Source organism: Stegostoma tigrinum, chromosome 29 (genome assembly GCF_030684315.1).
Source record: "Stegostoma tigrinum isolate sSteTig4 chromosome 29, sSteTig4.hap1, whole genome shotgun sequence".
Taxonomy (NCBI): Eukaryota; Metazoa; Chordata; class Chondrichthyes; order Orectolobiformes; family Stegostomatidae; genus Stegostoma; species Stegostoma tigrinum.
Window position 1 is genome coordinate 33,775,394 of NC_081382.1, and position 23,598 is coordinate 33,798,991.

General features: G+C 40.9%; 1 protein-coding gene across 1 annotated transcript in view; it reads right to left on the reverse strand.

Moving 5' to 3' along the window:
* Nucleotides 1–23,598, reverse strand: part of nup188 (nucleoporin 188) — a 95,561-nt gene that overhangs the window by 33,177 nt on the left and 38,786 nt on the right. Inside the window, exons 22-29 of the mRNA XM_048559293.1 lie at nucleotides 21,043–21,109; nucleotides 20,810–20,938; nucleotides 17,093–17,226; nucleotides 15,560–15,666; nucleotides 11,521–11,610; nucleotides 11,218–11,334; nucleotides 10,934–11,103; nucleotides 3,890–3,959 (exon numbers count right to left, since the gene is read on the reverse strand). Of these exons, the coding sequence (XP_048415250.1) occupies nucleotides 3,890–3,959; nucleotides 10,934–11,103; nucleotides 11,218–11,334; nucleotides 11,521–11,610; nucleotides 15,560–15,666; nucleotides 17,093–17,226; nucleotides 20,810–20,938; nucleotides 21,043–21,109 (884 nt within the window). The remainder of the gene's footprint in view (nucleotides 1–3,889; nucleotides 3,960–10,933; nucleotides 11,104–11,217; nucleotides 11,335–11,520; nucleotides 11,611–15,559; nucleotides 15,667–17,092; nucleotides 17,227–20,809; nucleotides 20,939–21,042; nucleotides 21,110–23,598) is intronic.

Consider the following 23,598-nt stretch of genomic DNA (forward strand, 5'->3'; position numbering starts at 1 on the left):
GCTGGAGAACCTTGGCATCACCACCAGGAGTAACCGAGCCTCCCCTGATACCACAGTTGAAAGCAGCACTAGTGTAGCGAAACGCATCAACTTATCTGACCAAACCCTCCACTGGACGAAATCGGAGTTCTCAGCCGAGGGCTCAATTTCTGCCCCACTGCCAAAACGGACCCCACTGGTCTCGCGGCAGACATAGGAATGCATCAGGCAAATGAGGCTCTGGGAATTCTTCAACAATTCCCAAGATGTCAACAGCGAGTCCAATGAGACAATCAATGGACTTGGCCAATGCTATCTAACTCATGCAATGCAGGCAAGGATGCCCCAAGCCATGGTTTACTGGCAAGATTATGCCAAGCCACCAGATGAATGAATGCTACACAATTGCCACTTCCGTAGTCAAGGGCATTCAGCATCCGATATTCAGGTAAACGTCCTCCAAGATGCAATACAATGCAGAATGACAACAAAGCAGAGACTGATAGCCAAGGTTCCGTACCCATGAAAATAGCCCCAACTGTGATCTTGGGTTCATGTCACACTACAAGTGACCCCATCAGAATGTTTTATATCTGTAAAATCTTCCTTACTGTCCTGTTTTGATGCTATCACCTTGATAACTTATGATTTCTCTACCTTAAGTAGTTTGTAAAGTTTTGAACACTGACACACACTCTCGCAAGCAAGCAAGCAAGCAAGCGCGCATGCACATATATACATACATATAAACCTATGGGTGAATCATTTCAGAGATGTTTGTTTATTCTATTTTGTTCAAGAAATGCACAATTTGTAGTCACAGTCAGTGTGACATTTTATAAATTTCTGCTTTAGGAACAAAACTAGCCTGATTCCAGGTTAAAACTCTGAGACAGACTCTGGACAAAGCATCATACTTAAAACTCAGTGCCTGAGTTGAGATGTCACCTGTTGTATATTCTTATCGGTCTGTCTGTTTGAAGTTTGGAAAATTAGGCAGATACTGATGAAACTTTTATCTTGGAGCAGACTTCAAACAGATATCATCAATTGAAACTAACAGTTCTCCGTTTCCTACTTGTGCAATTTCTAGAATGCAGGAACGTATGAATGATTAAAGATTCAACAGGAGGCAGTCAGCCAGACAATTTGGGTTTCTTCACTCCACTCACACCAGTTATATGATTCTTTGATCTCTCTGCCTATGAAGTATTTGCATACTCTCCTCTCACTGCACCCGAGGAGGGGCCTGCGCTCCAAAAGCTGCTGATTTCAAATAAACCTAGTGTCGTGTAATTTTTGACTTAATCCACCATTCTTTTCGGCAGTAAGTTCCAGGCACGCAAAGCCCTCTGGGTGAAAAACAATTTCCTCAAATGCCATCTCAACCTCCTGCTCCTTGTCTTAAGTCTGCTTCTCCCCGCACCCCACCCCATCCTGGTATATCACATCTGCACCTCCGGTTGTGCAATCACATCTTTCCTGTAGTGTGGTGACCAGGGCTGCGCTCTAACTACTGGTACATACAGCTCCATCATAACCTCCTTGCTCTTGTATTCAAGGCCTTGACTAATAAAGACATGTATCCCACATGCCCTGACCACTTTATCTACCTGGCCTCCTGCTGTCAAAGCTTTCTGGACATTCACATCAGGTTCTCTGATCCTGTCTTGGGTTTTTACCTTTTGAAGCATATTCCCTTGCCTTGCTAGTCTTTTCAAAATGCATCACCTTGTACTTTTCAGAATTAAATTCCATCTGCCACTGGTAATCCCATCTACATTACCCTGTATTCTAAGGCTTTCCTCCTCAGTATTTACCTCACCACATTTTGTGTCATCTGTGCATTTACTACTCCTATACTCACATCCAGAACATGAATCTACACAACACACAGCATGGGATCCAGCAGTGAACTCTGTGGTACGCCACTGCACAAAGGTTTCTGGTTACAAAAAGAAGCAAGTCAATTTTGGATCCAGTCTGCCATTCTACTCTGGATTCCTCGGGCCCTTGCTTTCTTAATAAGTCCACCATGTGAGACTTGATCAAAAGACTTATGAAGTCCACATGGACATCAACAACGACATTACCCACTTATATACATCTAGCCACCTCCATAAAATTAATTCTTATCTCTCCAAGTGAAGATTAATTCCACTCCTCAAAAGTTTTTCCAAGGATTTCCCTACCACAGATGTCATTGGCTATAGTTCCCTCGTTTATGCCCACCACCCTTCTTTAAGAACTATCACATTAGCTGTCCTCCAGTCCAAGGGACCCATCCTGTGGCCAGCAAGGACATGAATTAATGTCAGCATCCTCCCTACTTCTCTCAGCAGTCTTGGATACACCTCAGCTGAGCCTAAGGATTTATCCACTTTCATGCCTGCTGAAACAAATAAAACCTTCTCCCTCTCAATGCCAATTTGGTCAAGTAGATCACAGACTCCTGATTTCTCAACCAATGCTGTCCTTCACTATTGTGAACACAGATGTAAAGTATTCATTTAAAACCTCAATTGTGTCTTCTGGCTCCCTAATGAGCTGCCTTCTTTCTCTGTCTCTTCTCTCACCCCTAATGAATACATAAAATGCCGACTTTAACTGCTACCTGGTTTTTTCTTCACATCCCTCTTCACTCTCAATTTCTCATTTAAAGCAAATCCCTGCATTTCCTGTACTGCACTAGGACATCAGCTGTTTGGAGCCTTCGGTATTTAACACAAACTTTCTTCGGTTTTATTTATCCAATCCTTGACATCCTGGATTCTCTGCACTTGTGGGGTCCCACCTTTTCACTTTTATGAGAACATATTTTGCCACACACTTTCCAAAACTCTTGAATGTCACCCACTGCTATGCTGTGGATTTATGTGCACCCAGATCCTGTCTTAAGATCAGCAATGGCTCCACCCCACCCCAATCAATCGCACCTCCAATTTACAGTCTTTATTTCCAGTCCTTCTTTGTCCCCATTCATTAAATTACTTTAAATCCAACTGAATTAGGGTCACTATCACTAAAATGTTCTCCTATTACCACATTTATCATTCCCTAAAATTAGGCAATTCACTTTTGGGCTTTCCACATGCTAGCTTAAAAAGCTCTCCTGAACAAATGTTAAGAATTCTGCCCTAAGTCTTACACATTATGTAAACCAGTTAAGATAGTGGATGTTGAAATCTCATTAGTTTTACACTTGAAATTTGCCTATGTGTCTTTCAATCTCATCCTATCTGTTTAGGGGTTTGTAGTTCAGCCCTAAGAAGTGTTTGTCCCCTTTAATTCCACCCACTTGGCCTCAATTGAAGATCCTTCTGAGATATCATCCTTCCTTATTGCAGTAATTGACTCCTCGATCAATACTGTAAAATCACCTCCTCTTTTACACCAAACCCCACCAGGACTCACCTAAACATTCTATAGCCCAGAATGCTGAATTGCCAGTCCTGACCCTCCCTCAACCATGAGCCCGGGGCTCATCCGCTCTGCTTTTCTTTGTGTTTCAATTCTTCACTTACTCTGTTTTCTTGCTTTTCTTTTCCCCCTCTTCTATTTGATTTTACCTCGCTCTTGGTGAAGAGCTCGGTGGCAAGAGGGCCCAGCAGTGCAGAATTGTGGCAGTGACAGGTGACACAAGTTTGGGCTCCTGGCAGCTTCTGCATCATTGAGGACACCCTAGCACTGATTCATGGCTGCTACTGCACAGGTGAGTTTGCGTTCCCAGCAGCTTCCAAGTCCAGTACAGATTTGTAGAGGCTGAGGTGGTGACATTGCTACAGAAATTGGCAACCAAAGCTTCCTACTGAAATGCAGACGATCAGAATGGAGACAAATGCTGCTCCCTGGAGAAAGTAGCAGTAACTTACTGAAAATCAGGCTATTAAAAAATGGTTCCAAGTTATACCTCTGTAATGTTACAGGGTGCTGGCAGTTCTCCAAAAAGCACAGACGTCAAATTTTCCCAGAATTGATCTCTGAAAAACAAAATCCATTGCATACAATAGTAGTTTCAAACAAAATACTGTATCCACAATAATGCTTTGATAATAGGAACGCTACTTAAGCACATCGACCAGTAAATTCCAGGATTTTAAAGTACTCCTTTGTTGTTGTTTGCTTCAACTAAGACAGCAACTTAGTGTTTTAGTTTCATCAACTTGCCTCAATTCTCAAGTTTTCTCACAGGATAAAATTAAGCAATGTACCAATCCAAAAATGCCTACTGATTCACCAATGAAGGAAAGCTCCAATTCAGTGTCAGGAGCTTGGTGCATGCCTGAATTTAAATGCCACTTTTTTTTGAGCTCCCAACATAGGATTTTGCAAAGGGACATGTTAGGATCCTGCAATATGAAAGTGATCGCAATGTAACTTCAAAATCATTTCTTTATAATTTAGCTGAACAAAAATGCTAAATACAGACCAGCTATCTACATAAACAATTTGAAAGAAAGTTTATTTTTCCTTTGTGCCTACTGACGCCATGTCTTTACTGCAAGAGGCAAATAAAACAGGAATTACTCCAAATTACTTTATTATTTTTATCTTCAGCACAGTTACGCACTTCCACGTATTGTAAGACACGAGGAAAAAGCTTTGTTCTAATCCTACTCCGGTCCCCTCCCTAACTTTTCTCTTTTCCAATGATAACTGCATTGATATTGTTTGTTTTGCTGTGAATTTCTTAATTTCAGGTTTTAAACCATCTATTACCCAAATGTAACCCAAGTTAATTCCCAACAGTTTCTGATCACCCATCTTGTCCTCTTTGGAAATGGACTTCTAGTGAACATCCACTCCATATTTGGATCTTGTTCTTGCCCATTTATCTTAAAGACTCCATTGGCAGTGGAGTAGGGCTCCTGAGCCCGGGGCTCATCCGCTCTGCTTATCTTTGTGTTTCAATTCTTCACTTACTCTGTTTTCTTGCTTTTCTTTTCCCCCTCTTCTATTTGATTTTACCTCGCTCTTGGTGAAGAGCTCGGTGGCAAGGGGGCCCAGCAGTGCAGAATTGTGGCAGTGACAGGTGACACAAGTTTGGGCTCCTGGCAGCTTCTGCATCATTGAGGACACCCTAGCACTGATTCATGGCTGCTACTGCACAGGTGAGTTTGCGTTCCCAGTAGCTTCCAAGTCCAGTACAGATTTGTAGAGGCTGAGGTGGTGAGTTTGGGCCTAGTACGAGACCTGGCAGCATCAGCGAGTTAGGCCGGAAGCAGACTCGTGGCAATGGCAAGCTTAGGCTGGTGCAGTACCCAGCAACATCAGTGGTGATAGTACTGGCAAGGTACCACAAGAGAACAGTGGTGAGGGTACTAGTGGAGGCAAGATGGCGTTGAAGTGTAGCAACTTTCGTTCCTGGAGCGGTAGCGCAGCAAAGGGAACTCATAACGGAGCGCTTAACAAAAATCGTCAGGACCTAATAGGATACTTACTCCATTTCTTCATTTTTCCGCCTCTGTAATGTGTGTTTTGGTTTATTTTTCAGAATTTTAAAATAGCACTTGGCAGTGGCAACACTATCGACACTTTTCACTATTTTGTAACAAGATTCATGTGACAATAAATCAAATTTCTTTCAATTTTTCAATCCTTGTTGGAACACCTTTGTAAGCATTTTCTCCAAAGCCTCTGAAATAACTCTTAGTAACTAAGATCTCCCTTAATAGTGGATCACCTCATTGACTATATTCACTACTTTCCAAGCCTTTATGTTCATCTCTTGCTGTTGTTTCACACAGCAACAGCTTACCAAGGCTTCTTTAACTGCGCCTCACAATCACACACCCCCACCTTGATTCTAGATCCTAGTTCCCAGACTCCCATCCAACAGAGACTCCCTCACTGCTCCTACAACAACAGGCTGTTTCCCTCCTGCATTTGTTGCAAACCTATCGGCAACCGATATAGCAAACCAGCACGTGATTGAGGAGCAATTCCTCACAATTCCCTTTTATTCTATTGCAGGTGTGACTTGTCCAATGATTGGTCACCTTCACGAATGGTTTTCCCTAGGAGATTGTGTGTCAGATTTGCTCATGAACTATATATTTTGAATGCTGCTATAAAGCATATTCTTCTTCAGGTAAAGGGACAAATATTATTCACAATACTCTAAGTGTGGTTTCATCAACATTCTATACAAGTGAAGCAAGACATTTTTACTCCGGTACTCAAATCCTCTTGACATGAATAACATAATATTTGCATTCTCAATTCAGGACAAAAATACGTCCCAATCTATCATCATTTAATTATACTCTGCACCTTCATTCCTCCTGCCAAAGAGGATAAACTCACATTTTTCCACATTATCTCTCGCTCTTTTATGTTCTTGCTCACACATTCAGCCTGTCCAAATTCCTGTGAAGGCTCTTTATATCACCCTCACAAGTCACAAGTCACATCACCATCTAGTTTTGCGTCATCTACAAACTTGGAAATACATTTTATCTCTACATTCAAATCATTCATATTGATTGCAAAAAGCTCGGCCAAAGCACCGATCATTACAGTATTCCAATAGCCACCTGAAATTGCCTATTTATTTCTACTGTTTTATGTTAAACAATTCTCAATCCATGCCAACATGTTAACCCCTGCCCTTTGTGCTCTGTCATTTTGATCACTAACCACCTTTATGTAACTTTACCAAAAGCCTCAAAATCCAAATATCCGACACGTTCTTCCTTATCTACCCTATTACATATATCCTCAAAAACACGCAACAGGTTTGTCAAACAAATGCATATTGACTCTGCTCAAATTATTTTCCAAGCATCCAGTTATTACGTTTTTTTTTGCTATGTCTAGGATATTCCTTACTACAGAAATCAGGTTAACCGTTCTTCTCTTTTCTCTCCTACCTTTCTTAAACAGAAGGAAAGCCATCTGCAGCCTTCCAATTTGCAGAAATTGTTCAAGAATCAATAGAATTTTGACAGATTAAAAAAACTGGTGTTAGAAGCCTTGCTAATTTTTCAAATTATATTATCTTTTTTATCATTTTTGATTAGGAGCTATGAATTTTGAGTTGAGTGTTGAAGTACGACCTTCATACTGAAGGCAGCAGCCTGGTTTCAAGTGAGAACAAACATGTGCTTTTGAGGCCAGGCTTGAAAGTTAATTGCAGATTGCTTCCGATTTAGAAAGTGCTCCATAGATGCTTTGAACCCAGACAGGTCTTATGCCCCAAACAGATGGCACATGCTGAATGTTAACTGGGACCTCTTGGGCAGACGATTAGTCTGTAACGGACAGGCCAGAGTTTGAACTGATTTCTGGGCTGCGTTTGGGTCAGAACGATTGTGCCTGCAAAAGCTACAGGACACAGGTTTGATCGCGCTCTAGATGCCTATCAAGGTTCAGAGAATAGTTACAAGAATTAAATGAATATTCCTTAGACCCTACTGCAAATTATCTGCATGGATCTGTGTCAGAAACCAAGCAAGATATAATCCCACAAGCTGTTGATGTTACAGGTTATGCAGTTTGCTCAAGTGAACTGGCCAGTCAAATTCATTTATTTTTCTCTATTGATTTATCTGTTAATTGTGCCAGTTTGTTGATCTTTAAGAGAATGGAGGCTATAACTAAACAGGATTGCATTTAAATTTAGCACGTTAATTAAATTAACTTGTGTCAGGGAGTCATGTAGCATAGAAACAGATCTTTTGGTGCAACTCACCCATGCCAGTCAAGTTTCCCAAACTAAACTAGGCCCATTTGGCCCATATTCTTCTAAATATTTCCTATTCACATTGTGGAAAATATGTTTAAGGAATCCACACTAAGCATAGGTATAGGTATGTGAGGAATAAGGGGATGACTAGGGTAGGAATAGGGCCAGTCAAAGACAGAAATGGGAAGTTGTGTGTGGACCCTGTGGAGATTGGAGAGGTGCTAAACAAATATTTCTCATGTTTTCACTCAGGAAAAAGGAGAATATTGTAGAGGAGAAGGCAGAGTTACATGCTACTAGAATTGAAAGGATTGAGGTTAGTAAGGAGGAGGTGTTATCAATTCTAGAAGGTGTGAAGGTAGGTAAATCCCCTGGGACAGATGGGATTTTTGAGGATTCTCTGGGAAGCGAGGGAGGTGGTGGCGGAGCCTTTGGCCTTGATCTTTAAGTCCTCATTGTCTGCGGGCTTAGACCAGAGGACTGGAGGATTGCAAATGTTGTGCCCTTGTTCAAGAAGGGCAGTAGAGATGAACCAGGTAATTATAGACCAGTGAGCCTTACGTCTGTTGTTGGAGAAGTTTTGGAAAGGATTATACGAGATAGGATTTTTAATCATCTAGCAAGCAATTTGATTGGAGATAGTCAATATGGATTTGTCGAGGGCCGGTCGTGTCTCACAAACTGAGTTTTTTGAGAAGGTGACCAATCATGTGAATGAGGGTAGGGCAATTGGCGTGGTGTACATGGACTTCAGTAAAGCCTTTGATAAGGTTCCACATGGTAGGCTATTGGAGAAAATACGGAGGCATGGGATTGAGGGAGATTTAGGCAGTTTGGAATAGAAACTGGCTTTCTGTAAGAAGGCAACGAGTGGTGGTTGATGGAAAATATTCAGCCTGGAGTCCGGTTACTAGTGGTGTGCCTCAAGGATTTGTTTTGGGACCACTGCTGTTTGTCATGTTTATAAAGGACTTGGACGCAGGAATAGGTGGATGGGTTAGTAAGTTTGCAGACGACACTAAAGTCAGTGGAGTGGTGGACCGTGTGGAATAATGTTGCAGGGAGACTTGGATAAACTGCAGAATTGGGCTGAAAGGTGGCAAATGGAGTTCAATGCAGTTAAATGTGAGGTGATTCACTTTGGGAAGAATAATAGGAAAGCAGAATACTGGGTCAATGGAAAGATTCTTGGTAGTGTGGATGTGCAGAGGGATCTTGGTGTCCACATACATAGATCCCTAAAGTTGCCACCCACGTCGATAGTGCTGTTAAGGCGGCTTACAGTGTGTTAGGATTTATTGGTACAGGGATTGAGTTCCGGAGCCATGATGTCATGCTGCAACTGTGCAAAACGCTAGTGCGGCCTCACTTGGAATATTGCGTGCAGTTCTGGTCGCCCCATTACAGGAAGGATGAGGAAGCATTAGAAAAGGTGCAGAGGAGACTTACCAGGATGTTTCTAGGTCTGGAGCAAAGGCCTAATGAAGAAAGGCCGAGGGACTTAGGTCTGTTCTCGTTGGAGAGAAGAAAGCTAAGAGGGTTTTTTTTAAATAAAGACATACAAGATGATCAGAGGATTAGATAGGGCGGACAGTGAGATTTTTTTCCCCCCAAGGATGATGTTGTCAGCTTGTGCAAGGGGGCATAGCTACAAATTGAGGCGTGATAGATTTAAGACAGATTCTTTACTCAGAGAGTGGTAAGGGTGTGGAATGCCCTGCCTGCCAATGTAATTAACTCAGCCACGTTAGGGGCATTTAACCAGTCCTTGGATAAGCATATGGATGACGATGTTACAGTGTAGGGGGATAGGCTTAGATTAGGTCACAGGACGGCGCAACATCGAGGGCCAAAGGCCTGTTCTGGACTGTATTGTTCTATGTTCTATGTTCTGTATGTGAGCCACATTAGCTGTTCAAAGGTCTCATGAAGAGACATGACCAAAAGAAACCAGCATTGAGAAAATGCAGAAGTTTGCCAGAAATAAATCAAGAACAGCTATGTCAATTTAAGAAACCATGAAGTGCAAACAGGATGACTGTTCACTGAAGTCTGAGTATCCGTAAGGTTGATGAGAGCAATAGGGTTGAATCCCTCATATGTGTAACAACTGCTTCAAAATATGTCGTAATTTTCTAACATGTATTACATTTTGGTGCTCTTTTGTTAAAAGTACATTCACATATTTACAAGAGGCTACCAATGACCACTGTAACCAAGTTGCAACAATAAACCTCATCTTCTATCAAACCAAGTTTCACTTTGGGGTCTGGTTTATCCAGTACTGCCATCAGCTGGGATCATTATACAACAAGCAAACAAGTCTTCTCCTTTGATCTAACACAAGTTTTAATATTCTTTGTTTGTTACTGTTGCCTCACTTGTCCTGTTGGGTTTTGTGCCTTTAAGGATTGCATGCTTGTTGTAAACCACACAAACTTTTGAATTATTAGCCATCACCTGTATACCATCAGATCTTCAAAAGGTATTACCCCAAACAATCAAATTTCCCCGCACAGTTAGTTACCTCTGATTCAGATCAAAATTCATTACATTCATTCAATCTTAATGGAAAAGCCCACCATAATATGGTCACTCGTCCATAAAGAATTTTTTTTAAAACCAAAAAAATTAGCTTTTTCTCACTGCACAACAAATGGTAAATACTAACACTGGAGAAGGAAGTACTTGAGCATAACAGCACCTGTCAGAAACAGATCAACTCCTCCATTGTCACTGGTACAAAGTCCTGACCTCCTTCCCTAGCAGGATTGTGAGAGGACCATCAAGAGTGCAGCTTTTCCTCCAACTTCTCAATTGCAATTGAAAATGAGCAATAAATTCTGGCCATCCCAGCAGTTCTCAGAGCCCATTAAGTAAAAAATCCAGAGTCTGGAGTAGATTAGATTAATCTGCAGTAAAGTGCAGACAATTCTACTTTCCTAGCAGAAAAACTTATCATCATAGTATAACTCATGACTATTAACCCTATTACAGCAAAACACCCTTCCTGTTTGACAAGAGCTTACTTAAAGCCAGCTAGACTGCGAATCTCAATTACAAGGACTATTTTGATCGTTCCCAAGAAAACAAGTTGTATTGTAATCCAACAGCTTTCTGATTAACGCAACTAATTCTAGATATTATCTGGATTCTAGCCATGGATAACTTTCTTAGGAAACATAGCTGCCGTGGGGACAAAAATATAGATACAAGGCTGTGAATAAAACAATAAATACTTTGCAATTATAGGAAAGAAAAACATACTTGGCTCTCAAAACGGTCATCGCACTGTCCCTACGATCCTGCCAGAGTGCATGCAAAAAAGCAATGGCAGCACGATGGATTAGAGGAGGACACCAATATTTTCCTTGTTGCTTGGAGTCGATGAATTCCAGTATCACTTGCAGACAGCTCCACTCCCCCAGGATAAACTCCTGTGAATATACGCCATAAAACTGACTTAACTGAAAATTAGAAACTGACACTGTTCAGCTTTTTGTTCAACTGGGAGATTGGCCCTCAACAGACAGACTGGTCTCTTTTCTCACCTTTGACCCAACTGCATTATCTTTCACTTCCAAGTTGAGGAAGAGCTCAATCAAACCAGGCTGCGTCTCCACAGCAACTGTTAAAAACTCCAGGATCATCACCTTAATCCGCATGTCCTAAATCACAGAAATTTATGTTTAAAAAATTGTTTAAACACCTGGAAGAACATGCTCGCAGAGTTCTCATCGTTAAGCTTCCTTTCAGAATGCTAACTGCGCCTCGTGCATTGTATATTTGCTGGTATCAGAGCCAATAGCATAAAACACTAGCATTAACATCTTGTGAAATAACAAAGCAGGAACCTCTGTCTTGCTCTGCAGTCTATTAAGAAATGCATCACGTATTGCTGCAGCATCACTTCCAAGGCAGGCATACACTGACATCGGGGCCACCTGGAAAATAAGTAAGAAATGTTTCAATGCAAAAATTCACATTCCTTTTGTGGAGTACTTGTCTTGTCACCACCTAGTCTCCTTCAGTCTCAAAATCTAAACACTCAACAAAGAGGACTAAAACAACTTGGCGTGGTTCGCGAGATAACATCTAATCAAACACACTGGGGTAACAGAAGCAGGCAAAGGAACTGTAAACAGACCTTCCACACTAATCAGGTATTGCTCCGCTTCTCATCACATCTAGCTCCCCACTCATTCCTTTAATCCTCTCAATGTCAGAAATTAGTTATCAACTGGTCGAAAGTAGAATGGTGGATATTGGGGAGTGATGATAAAACATTATCTAGCCTTTCAGAAATGCCAAATCTCAATCACATAATTTGAACACAGCTTGAAGCAACTGTCTACACCATAAAACCATTACAGAAAGGCACTAGAGTAAGTCATTCAGTCCCTCCATTCAATAGGATCACAGTTGATCCAACATTCCTCGCATCCACTTTCTAGCCCATTAGTTATAACCCTTGATTCTCTGTTCAAGGGTGACATTCTTAACGAGTACTTTGCATCGGCATTCACCAAGGAGAGGGACTTGACAGACGTTGAAGTTAGGGATAGATGTTTGCTTACTCTAGGTCAAGCTGACATAAGGAAGGAGGAAGTGTTGGGTATCCTAAAAGGCATTAAGGTGGACAGGTCCCCGGGTCCGGATGGGATCTATCCCAGGGTACTGAGGGAAGCAAGAGAGGAAATAGCGAGGGTCTTAACAGATATCTTTGCAGCATCCTTAGACACGGGTGAGTTCCCGGAGGACTGGAGACTTGCTAATGTTGTCCCCTTGTTTAAGAAGGGCAGCAAGGATAATCCAGGTAATTATCGACTGGTGAGCCTGACATCAGTGGTAAGGAAGCTACTGGAGAACATACTGAGGGATAGGATCGATTCCCATTTGGAAGAAAATGGGCTTATCAGTGATAGACAACATGGTTTTGTGCAGGGAAGGTCATGTCTTACCAACTTAATAGAATTCTCTGAGGACTTGACAAAGTTGATTGATGAGGAAAAGGTTGTAGATGTCATATACATGGACTTCAGTAAGGCGTTTGATGGCAGGCTGATGGAGGAAGTGAAGTCACATGGGGTCCAGGGTGTGCTAGCTAGATGGACAAAAAACTGGCTAGGCAACAGGAGATGGAGAGTACTAGTTGAAGGGAGTTTCTCAAATTGGAGACCTGTGACCAGTGGTGCTCCACAGGGATCTGTGCTGGGACTACTGTTGTTTGTGATATATGTCAATGATTTGGAGGAAGGTGTAGGTGGTCTGATCAGCAAGTTTGCAGATGACACAAAGATTGATGGAGTAGCACATAGTGAAGGGGACTGTCAGAGATTACAGCAGAATATAGATAGACTGGAGAGTTGGGCAGATAAATGGCAGATGGAGTTCAATCCGGGCAAATGCGAGGTGATGCATTTTGGACGATCAAATTCAAGGGCGAACTATACAGTAAATGGAAAAGTCCTAGGGAAAATTGATGAACAGAGAGATCTGGGTGTTCAGGTCCATTGTTCCCTGAATGTGAAAACGCACGTCAATAGGCTGGTCAAGGCGGCATATGGCATGCTTTCCTTCATTGGACGGGGTATTGAGTACAAGAGTTGGCAGGTCATGTTGCAGTTGTATAGGACTTTGGTTCAGCCACATTTGGAGTACTGTGCACAGTTCTGGTTGCCACATTACCAAAAGGATGTGGATGCTTTGGAGACGATGCAGAGGAGGTTCACCAGGATGTTGCCTGGTATGGAGGGTGCTAGCTACGAAGAGAGGTTGAGTAGATTAGGATTATTTTCATTAGACAGACGGAGATTGAGGGGGGACCTGATTGAGGTCTACAAAATTATGAGGGGTATTGACAGGGTAGATAGCAAAAAGCTTTCCCCCCCCCCCCCCCCCACCGCACCCACCCCCCCCCCCCCCACCCCAGAGTGGGGGACTCAATTACTAGGGGTCATGAGTTCAAAGTGAGAGGAGGAAAGTTTAAGGGAGATATGCGCGGAAAGTTCTTTACACAGAGGGTGGTGGGTGCCTGGAACACGTTGCCAGCAAAGGTGGTAGATGCAGACATGTTAGCGTCTTTTAAGATATATTTGGACACGTACGTGGATGGACAGGGAGCAAATGGACACAGACCGTTAGAAAATAGATGACAGGTTAGACAGAGGATCTTAATCGGCACAGGCTTGGAGGGCCGAAGGGCCTGTTCCTGTGCTGTAATTTTCTTTGTTCTTTGTATCTCAGCCTCTAATATACACAAGGACTTGGCCCCCACAACTCTCTGTTGCAAGGAATACCAAAGACACTCACCCTTCAGAAGAAATCCTTCTGCTTCTCAGTCTTATATTGGCATCCTTTTATTCTGAGACTGCCCCTTCTGGCCCTAGACTCGCCCATAAGGGGGAGCATCCTCTCAGCATTTACAGTGTCAAGCCCCTTAAGAATCCTATATATTTCAATGATATCACCTCATTCTTCAAAACTCCAGTGAGTAGAGTCCCAACCTGTTTAGCCCTTGCTAATAAGACACACTCTCCATATCAGTGATCATCCTAGTCAACCTTCTCTGAATTGCCTCCAAGGAAACAATATACTTCCTTAAAATGAGGAGATCAAAACTGCTTTCAGTATTCCAGTTGTGGTCTCACCAGCAGCTTGTACAGTTTTCCCTACTCTCATTCTCAAGCCCCTTGAAATAAGGCCCAAGACTCCATTAGCTTCCCTGATTACATGCTGCACTTGTGTGCTGGCTTTGTGTTTCATACACAAGCTCCCCATATCCCCTTGTGAGGTAGCTTTTTGTAGTTTCTTTAGATTTAATACTGTTCTTTTCTTCTCCCTTCCAAAATGAACAAACTTCACATTTTGCTGCATTATACTCCATTTGCCAACTTTTTGTCTACTTACTTAGCCTATCAATATTGTTCTGTAAACTGTTTGTATCCTTCAGACAACCTACCTTTTCATTTATTTTAGTATAATGTACAAACTTGACTATAGTACTTTCGCTTTCTTCCAATGTATTAAAATATACGGTGAACAGTTGTGGGCCCAGCACTGATCCCTGTGGAATCCCACTGGTCACAGGTTGCCAACGTGAAAACGAACCCTGTATCCCCACGAGCCAATTCTCTATCCATGTCAGCACACTCTCTCCAATATAATGGGCTCTAATCTTATGACTTTACATTTTGTGAGGTATCTTGTCAAACGTCTTCTAGAAGTCCAAGTACAACTCATCTATTGGTTCCCCTCTATCTAATCAAATGTAGACTTGCACAAAAAAAACTCATGAGTCAGATACTGTGATTTTCCAAGTATTCTGCTATTACATCCTTAATGGTTGATTCCAGTACTTTTAAAACAAGCAGATATTTGGCTAATCGACCTGCTTTTTGCATCCCTTCCTGTTTGAAGAGCGATGACATTAACAGTTTTCCAATCCGCTAATACTTCGCCAGCAGCTGACTATTTTTGGAAAATTACAACAAATACATCCACTATCTCTTGCTTTTTTTTTTAGGGATCCTAGGATACTAGCTATCAGGACCAGGGGACTTCTGTCTTTAGCCCCATTAGTTTGTCAAAAATCACTTCTACAGTGATAATAACGATACCTAATCCCTTCCCCATATTCTCCAAGAGTAGTCAACCTGTAAACTCCTTAACCACAGACAGCTGGCAAGGCTGAGTCATTTGGTATATTCAAGGCTGAGAGACACATTTTTAATCAGTGAGAGAATCAAGAGGTATGGGATAAGGCAAGGAAGCAGACTTGAAGATTATCAGATCAGCCAAAATCACACAGTAACAGAGCAGACCAGATGGGCCAAATGACTGACTTCTACTCCTACATGTTATAGGACGCAAGAACTTTAAAATGTAACCCACCATTGCAAGTCTCTTCAGGAGCTGGATAGCAAGGCGTGGCAATGCAGGATCATGCCTGTGGTATATATACTTTGCCAAAACTGCTATTAAGTTATTACCATGGGTACCTGAAATAGTTAACATAAGTGTAAAATTAAACCAAAACCAAAGCAAAACAAGTTTAGTATTATCTGGCTGCAAGAACTTATTTCCGAATATCAATTTGATACCACCAGACTTTACAGAAGGTACAGCAAAAGTTTTGCTATTTGTTAATTTTTCGGAAGTCAGTGATGAATAGATGGGAGTGAAGAGCAAGTGATGTGATATGTCACTACTGAGACCAAGTCTACACATGTAAACTTTGTGGACAATCCTTCTGTTTCCCTCTACATCACAGTCTGCCCAAAGAAACGGACAGTGTCTTTATTATTTGTGTCTTTGCCTTCCAGATTTGTTTTCACAAACTTAAACTTGTCTAATTCTACTTGAAAAAGCAATGTTTCTCACCCAGCTTGAAAAATAGCATGGAAAATGGCAAAACCATCCAACTGAAGCAACAGAAAATATAATTAATATAAACTGATTTACACTCTCATTGCTCCAAAGCAGAGACCACATTCAGTGGAAGCAGTGTAGGGTTAACAGAAATCAAAATCAAGAACAATCGGAGAAACTCAGCACTCTGACAGTATCTGTAGAGAGAGAAACGAGTTAACGTTTCAAGTCTAATAGCACTCTTCTTCAGAACATAGATAACATTTGTCTGGACAAATTATATTCAGTAATCCCACCAGATTCAGAAGTCGTTTGTGCATTTCAAATCAGAGTGACTAAGACTAGAGGAATACCTACTGTTTTAAATCTGGACAGACAGTTGAAGAATAATTCTAAAGGCAATCTTTACTCAGTTTAACTTTTATTCACAAAGCAGAACATGACAAGTGTACACACCTTAACTGAGCTATACCACTGTTTCAGTAAGTGCCTCTATGTACTCAGTTAATGCCCTCCAACCCCATAGAATTGAACACAGTTGAGGTACAATTAACACATACACAGCAAGATAAACTTCCATGTTTTTTTCCTGATTTGCAAGTGGTTAATTTCAGTCTTTCTTTCTGTAAACCCAAAAGGTGTCATTTAATCAGAGATAGTAAGAACTGACAATGCTGGAGTCAGGGATAACACATTGTGGAGCTGGAGGAACACAGCAGGCCAGGCAGCATTAGAAGAGCAGAAAAACTGATGTTTTGGGTAGGGACCATTCTTCAGAGATGGTAGTTCTGAAGAAGGGTCCCAACCTGAAACATCAACTTTCCTACTCCTCTGATGCTGCCTGGCCTGCTGTGTTCCCTCCAGCTCCACATCATGTTATCGCTATATGTGTATTTAACGTCTTCTTGAAATTACTACTTCAGTAAATGATACCCGTTATGTTGTAATAATACACTGCCAGTTAAAATTTACTGCATAACATTAACAGTAGTAACTATCCCATCCTGTTCTCAAATGGTATTTCTAATTATTCATTGCATCCCTGTTACTACATACCATGTTGTGTCAGGGCCTGCTCCAATGGCGAAACTACTTCTGATGACGGTTTCAGTTTGATGACATTGTTAGTTATAGAAAATGCTAACTTGATTGTCTGAATGAGCGTCTGGCCTGATCCTTCAGAGCCACAGCTGCAGGGAGGAGAAAAAGAAAAGATAGAAAAACTGGATAAAATTTATATTTCTACATTGTCAATACAAGTAGTTGCACAAGTACTCAACATGATAGATAAGGCAAATTTCATATTTACAAAGTCCTCAGAATTTATCTAATTGCATCAGAGAATTATACAGCACACAAAAGGTCCTTAAACCCATCAAGTCTGCACACACAAGTCTGTACTCTAAACTTATACTAGTCTCACTTCGGCCATTAGATTTGAACATTATGATATTACAAATGCTTATCCAGATACTGGAGGTTTCCCAATTCAACTACCTCCCCAAGGTACTGCATTCCAGATTCTCACCACCCTCTCAACATAAAAATATTCTTCAAATCCTCATTAAACCTTCTGCTTTTCATTTTAAGACTATGACTCTGTTCAATTTCAACTAAGGGGAACAACTGCTTACTATCTACCCTGTCAATGATCCTCAATCAGATCCCTCAGTTTTCTCAGCTCTAAAGAAAACAACCCAAGCTTGTCCAGATTCTCTTCAATAGCTAAACTACTCCATCCTCGGCATTATCCTGGCGAATCTCCTCTATATCCCTCCAGTGTAATCATGTCTTTTTTACAATGTAGTAACTAGAATGGCACACTGTATTCCAGCTGTGGCCTACCCAGAGTCCTGTACAGTTCCAACAATCTCCCTGCTCTTATAATCTACGCCGTAACTGATAAAGGCAAGTGTCCCATATTCCATCTTAACCACACTAATAATCTGTCCTATTGATTCAGGACCCCAAGATACCCCGTTTTCCTCTGAGCATCCTAGTCCTGCCATTCTGAGTACTCACTGGACTTGTTACTTCTTCCAAAGTCCATCACCTCACACTGGGTTAAATTTCATCTGCCCTGATCTGCCTACCAAACCAATCCCATCTATGTTCTTGTATAACCTGGGACCTTCTTCCTCACTGTCGACTACCTAAATCCTTTCATCTCCAGCCAACATTTTCTTCTATATATCATGAACATTGAAGGGATCCAGTATTGATCCCTGTGCTATCGCCACTGGACCCTAGTCTCTCAAACAGCTTCACAACCGCCTTCCATCTCCTGCTACTAAGCCAACTTGCCAATTTACCCTGAATCCCAAGCGCTTTTACTTTCTTTATCAGTGTCCCACATGGGACCTTGTTAAAGGTTTTGCTGAAATACATTGAAAACAGCTCGCATGCACTACCCTCATCTACATAACTGGTCACCTACTTGAAACATTCAATCAAATTTGTTAGGCATAATTATCCTCTGGCAAAGCTATGCTGACGATTCTGAACAAATCTTGTCTCTCCAAGTGGAGGTCATTTCTTTGCCTCAGAATTTTCTCTAGGAGTTAACATACACTGATGGGAGACTAACTGGTCTTTAATTCTCTGGTATAATTGTTACCACATTTCTTGAAAAGTGTAACCCTCTCAGTTGCCCTCCAGTCTTCTGGCACCTTTCTTGTAGAAGGAATTAAAATTTTGGGTCAAAGTCCCTGTAATTTCCTCCCTCATCCACCACAGCAATCTAGGATAAACTCATCCATACCTGGGGATGTATCCACTAAAACCTCCAATACCACCTCATTCTCTAATGTCAAACTGCTCAAGAACCACACAGTATCTCCTCTTGAATTCTGTGCTTACATCCTTCTCTTTCGAAGTGAAGATAGATGTGAAGTACTTGTTTAGCACCCTACCAACATTCTCCAGCTCCAAACAGATTGCCTCTTAGTTCCTCATTGGCCCTACTCTTTCTGATTATCTTCTTCCCTTTAATATACTTACAGAACATATTAGGCTTTTCCCCCTAATCTTAACCATCAGCATTTTTCATGCCCCTTTTGCTTTCTTAATTGCATTCCCAAGTTCACCCTTGCCCTTCTGTACTTTAAGGACTCCATGGATTTGCTCCTTTTGGATCAATTGAAAGCCTCTCTTTTCCTGATTTAGTCTTAAATATTGCTAGGCATCCACGGTTCTTTGGGCTTGTTGTACCCAGATCCTATCCTAAAGGGACCATGTTGGCCTACATTCTCAGCAATTCCATTTTGATCACACCTGCCACTGTGGATTTACCCAGAAGCAACTGTTCTCAGTTTACATTGGCCACATCCTGTCTTATTTCAGCAGCAAAGGCAAATCAGTTTGACCAAATAACATTATAGCATAAGTGGCGTCTATTTTTCAAGTCATAAAATATAGTTACACTCACACCATTTAAAGTTATCAAAGCTGACAATTCACTGGTCTATTGAGGAAACATAGCTCTGTCCAAGATGCTATTTTTCTGATCAGACATTAATCAAAGGGTCCCTCTGCCTTCTGCCCAAAACAAAACCCATGGCAGTGTCTCAAATTAGAGGAGAGTTGTCTCCAGACACTTGGCTAACCCTCATTTAACATCACACCAAGATGATTATATGGTCATTTACAATCTGCTGTCTGCCAGAACTTACTTCATGCAAATTAGCCACTGCATTTCCTAGGTCAGAACCATTACTACACTCAAAACAGTACCATGGCTCTCAAGTGCTTTGACATCTCCCATGCTGTCAATGTTCTTGTTAAATGGAAGTTATTAATGATGAATACCTGGTTTTGCTCAAATGCACTATTAGATTTTTGCCATTTTCCTCTTTTTTTAAAAAAAATCTTTTCCTCACCCAACCTAAATCCTCTATATCTAGCATTTGGTGAAGCACTTTCAGCAAGAACAGCTTCCCCACTATAAAACCTGTCTTCCAACCCTCTCACAAAGTCCTGCTTTTCACATTATTTGTAATGCTTTGATCTCATGCGTTCTTTTTTAAGTAACCAAAGACACAGCAAAAGTTGTAATACACATTTCTCTCCTTGGTCAAAAATAAGACTCATGTGAAACAAGTTTGGGTAGTTTCAAAGGTGCCAGCAAGCATCACTTCATCACACAAAAGGTCTCTCATTTAGCACTAAATTATTGTAACTTCATTCAGCGAAACAACAATAACTGTAAAAGACCGAACTGCATAACTAAACATTGTATCTTGGCAAAATAGATACTGATCACTGCTGAGGAGAAAAAGAGAAAATATATTTCCCTGCAGAGATATTCATGTATCATTCATGGTACATGAGGCTATTAGAAAATAGAATGGGTAAAACATAAAAACATAGAAGACAGGAAGAGGCGGCAGCCATTCGGCCCCTCGAGCCTGCTCCACCATTCTTCACAACCATGGCTGATCGTCCAACTCAACAGCCTAATCCTGCTTTGTCCCCATAACCTTTGGCAAAATTTATTCTATAAATACATGGCATATTAAATGTAGGCACAAAAACAAATTTAAATCATCTGCTTATAGCAGATTTGAAGTTTAGCATGTTTTTCTATATCAATTAAATTGTACAATACCCCTCATATACAAAAGTTTTTACAAAGTTTGTAAACTCATGTATTTTGTATTAAGCAGTATTAAGTTAAGTTATCTAGTTACAATCAGAGCTTTGTCACTGTTAAAAGTCTACAGTAGTTTGATATAAACTACAGCTTGCCTAACCAAATTCTGTATTACAACTTACCTGTTAGGCTGTGCTGCCAATACTGCATCAATGGTGTCCACCCCAACAGCCATAATATTTATGATGGCTTGCCCTGCTTCTGTGTTTGCCAAACAATGTGTGCACAAAGACTGAAGACTGAGTGAACTACTAAATGGAGGAAAGGAAAAAGTTAAGCTTTGTGTAATACAACTGCATCTTTCTCAGCAGCTCACAAAAACAAAAGATTACAAAATTGCATTCTTGTAACGTACCTGCCTTGTGATTCCTCTGAGGAATTCAGATGCAGGATGGTATAAATAAGTTCAAAAATTAGGCAACCTACAATATCAATTGAAAAACATGAAATTATAAACAATAAAACTGCATCATGCAGGTTTATACTTACACATGTTGCTCATCTTAAATAATGACAAATAGAATAGAAAATAGAAAATAGGAAGAACTAGAAATTAATATCATTTCACCCATAATTTCTAATACTTAACTTGTCTACAACAAAACAGCCATCTATGACAAAAAAAAGGAAGTTCACAGAGGTTTGCAGCTGCAAAGAGTTTCCATGCTCGACTGGAGACTGGGAGTCCCGTATGTATTTCCTCACTTTGGGTGCACAATTACTATAGATTTCGAAGCGACAAAGATTTTGGAATTTTCTCAAACCCTTGCATTTCTGAAAGATCAACTTCAGAATATGAAGTAAGAAGCAATGTGAGGCTGTACATTTTGAACTAGAACAGTGCCTGGGAGTAAGGAGTGTATTAACAAGTCTCAATGAACCTCATTGAGACAGTGCAAACCTTTAGGCACAGAAGTGGCAGGTATGAAGTGGTTTCAATCAAAGAGAACAGTGGTAAACCAAAATTAATGACCACTTAAGGGGTCATCCCATCTGGGCTGCAATTATTTCAACTCCAGGTGGGAGAAGAGAAGGACAAACTATTGAACAAAAACTAACTGCTGGAGAAACTGGGCCTGAAATGTTAAAAGAGCACAAAAGCTGACGTTTCAGGCCTAGACCCTGAAGGGGTTTTGTGGGGTCAGTTTTTGTGCTCCTGAAATGCTGCTTGGCCTGCTGTGTTCATCCAGCTTCACACTTTGTTATCTTGGATTCTCCAGCATCTGCAGTTCCCATTATCGCTGAAGTTTTAAAAACCAGTTCTGAGGAAGGGTCACTTGACTTGAAACATTAACTCTGATCTTTCTCCATAAATGCTGCTAGACCTGTTGAGCTTTTCCAGCAATTTCTGTTTTTGGTTCCCGAAACGTAACTTTTCTATTTGCAAATGCTGCTAAATGCTGCTAGATCTGAGTTTCTCCAGCAATTTATGTCTTTGTTTAGCATTTCCAGCATCCATTGTTTTTTTTTAAAAAACAAAGTCAGCCTACTCCGTTATCAGATATTGGCAGGCTGAGTGTTGGTGGGACAGAGTCTTCAATTTGTACTAATCTACAAGGAACTGGGCTGAGGGCTAGGGTTTGGCTGAGAGGATTTCTTCTGCCACTGCTTCCTTCTCCCACTGACCAACACCCCAAAGACACAGTTACCTTTCTAGTAGGTAATTACATGCCCTTAAGGCCCAGAGGGTATTCTGCTGGCAGTGCTACAATGTACCAGTCTGACTGGCTGACTGTTAGCAGCCAGGACATTCTGGTCTGGGGTCCTAATTTCATCAGGAAGTCTGCCAGCAGCCAATTAGCTGCCTGACTGCTAGAAAATTTGGCAGGCTCTCTCACCTTAGTAAACCATGGTTTTGCTCCTGGAAACACAAACTTTCAGTCTCAGGGCAAGATTCTGATCAAAGGGTTTGAAAGCAGACTCAAATTTTTAAAAATTCAAAGTAGTGGCACAAACTGCGCTCAAATTTAATATTGCCTGTTCTCACATTGTTAGTATCAAGCCCATTCGTACATTTTGCCTAAACTAAATTAGCTAATTGAACAATGTGAAGCCATTTCAGACAGTGAAAGTATTAGACAATTGTTCCAAACACACTGTTGCCTGAAGAAATGAAAATTTGAGATGTTCACCAATGGAAGCGATTATCTTAATGGGTGTTGCCATACAGGAGCCAAAGCATGGAATTGCAAGCAAGCCTCATTACAGGGGTATAATATGCAGCAGTTAAAGATTATTGCTATGAAACATCAGAAGACACAATTGTGAAATTAGTTTTTTAATACAACTTACATATCATTAAAATATTAGAGCACAGTTGTTTGCTGCGAACAATTTATGCAAGTTTCTTGACAACCAAATCATTTCCAACTCCAGGGTTTTACAAACTTGGAGACTATTCCTTGAAAAAGCACTAACATTGCAAACCTCTCTTATCCAATAACGCTTGCTGTATAGACAGCTTGAATACTGTTGTAGCTATGGTAATGCAGACATAAATAATTTTAGGTACTAGTTGATTAAATAGGTAATAAAAGGTATTCTCAAATAGCAGTATTTACACTCGTCACAAATTTTATGCTTTAATCTGACAACATTGACAACGTAGTGCCTGTATACAAAGAAACCAAAGATACTGAAAGAAGGCTTTGCTTGACTGCTCAAATGGCTCAAGACATCATTGCGGCATTCATGTCATTATAAGAAGTAGTTCTCCTAGTTTTCTGATGATTGACATTGCTGCCCAATTTACCACTGCCAAAACACTTCACAATCATTAAATGGAAGCTTGTTGAGGACCAAAATGGCAATTGTGTTTACTTAAACAATAATTACACAATTGAATTCTTTATATACGAAGTGTATTGGAAGTTTAAGCAGCACATGAAGGTGTTATACAAATTTTTTGTCC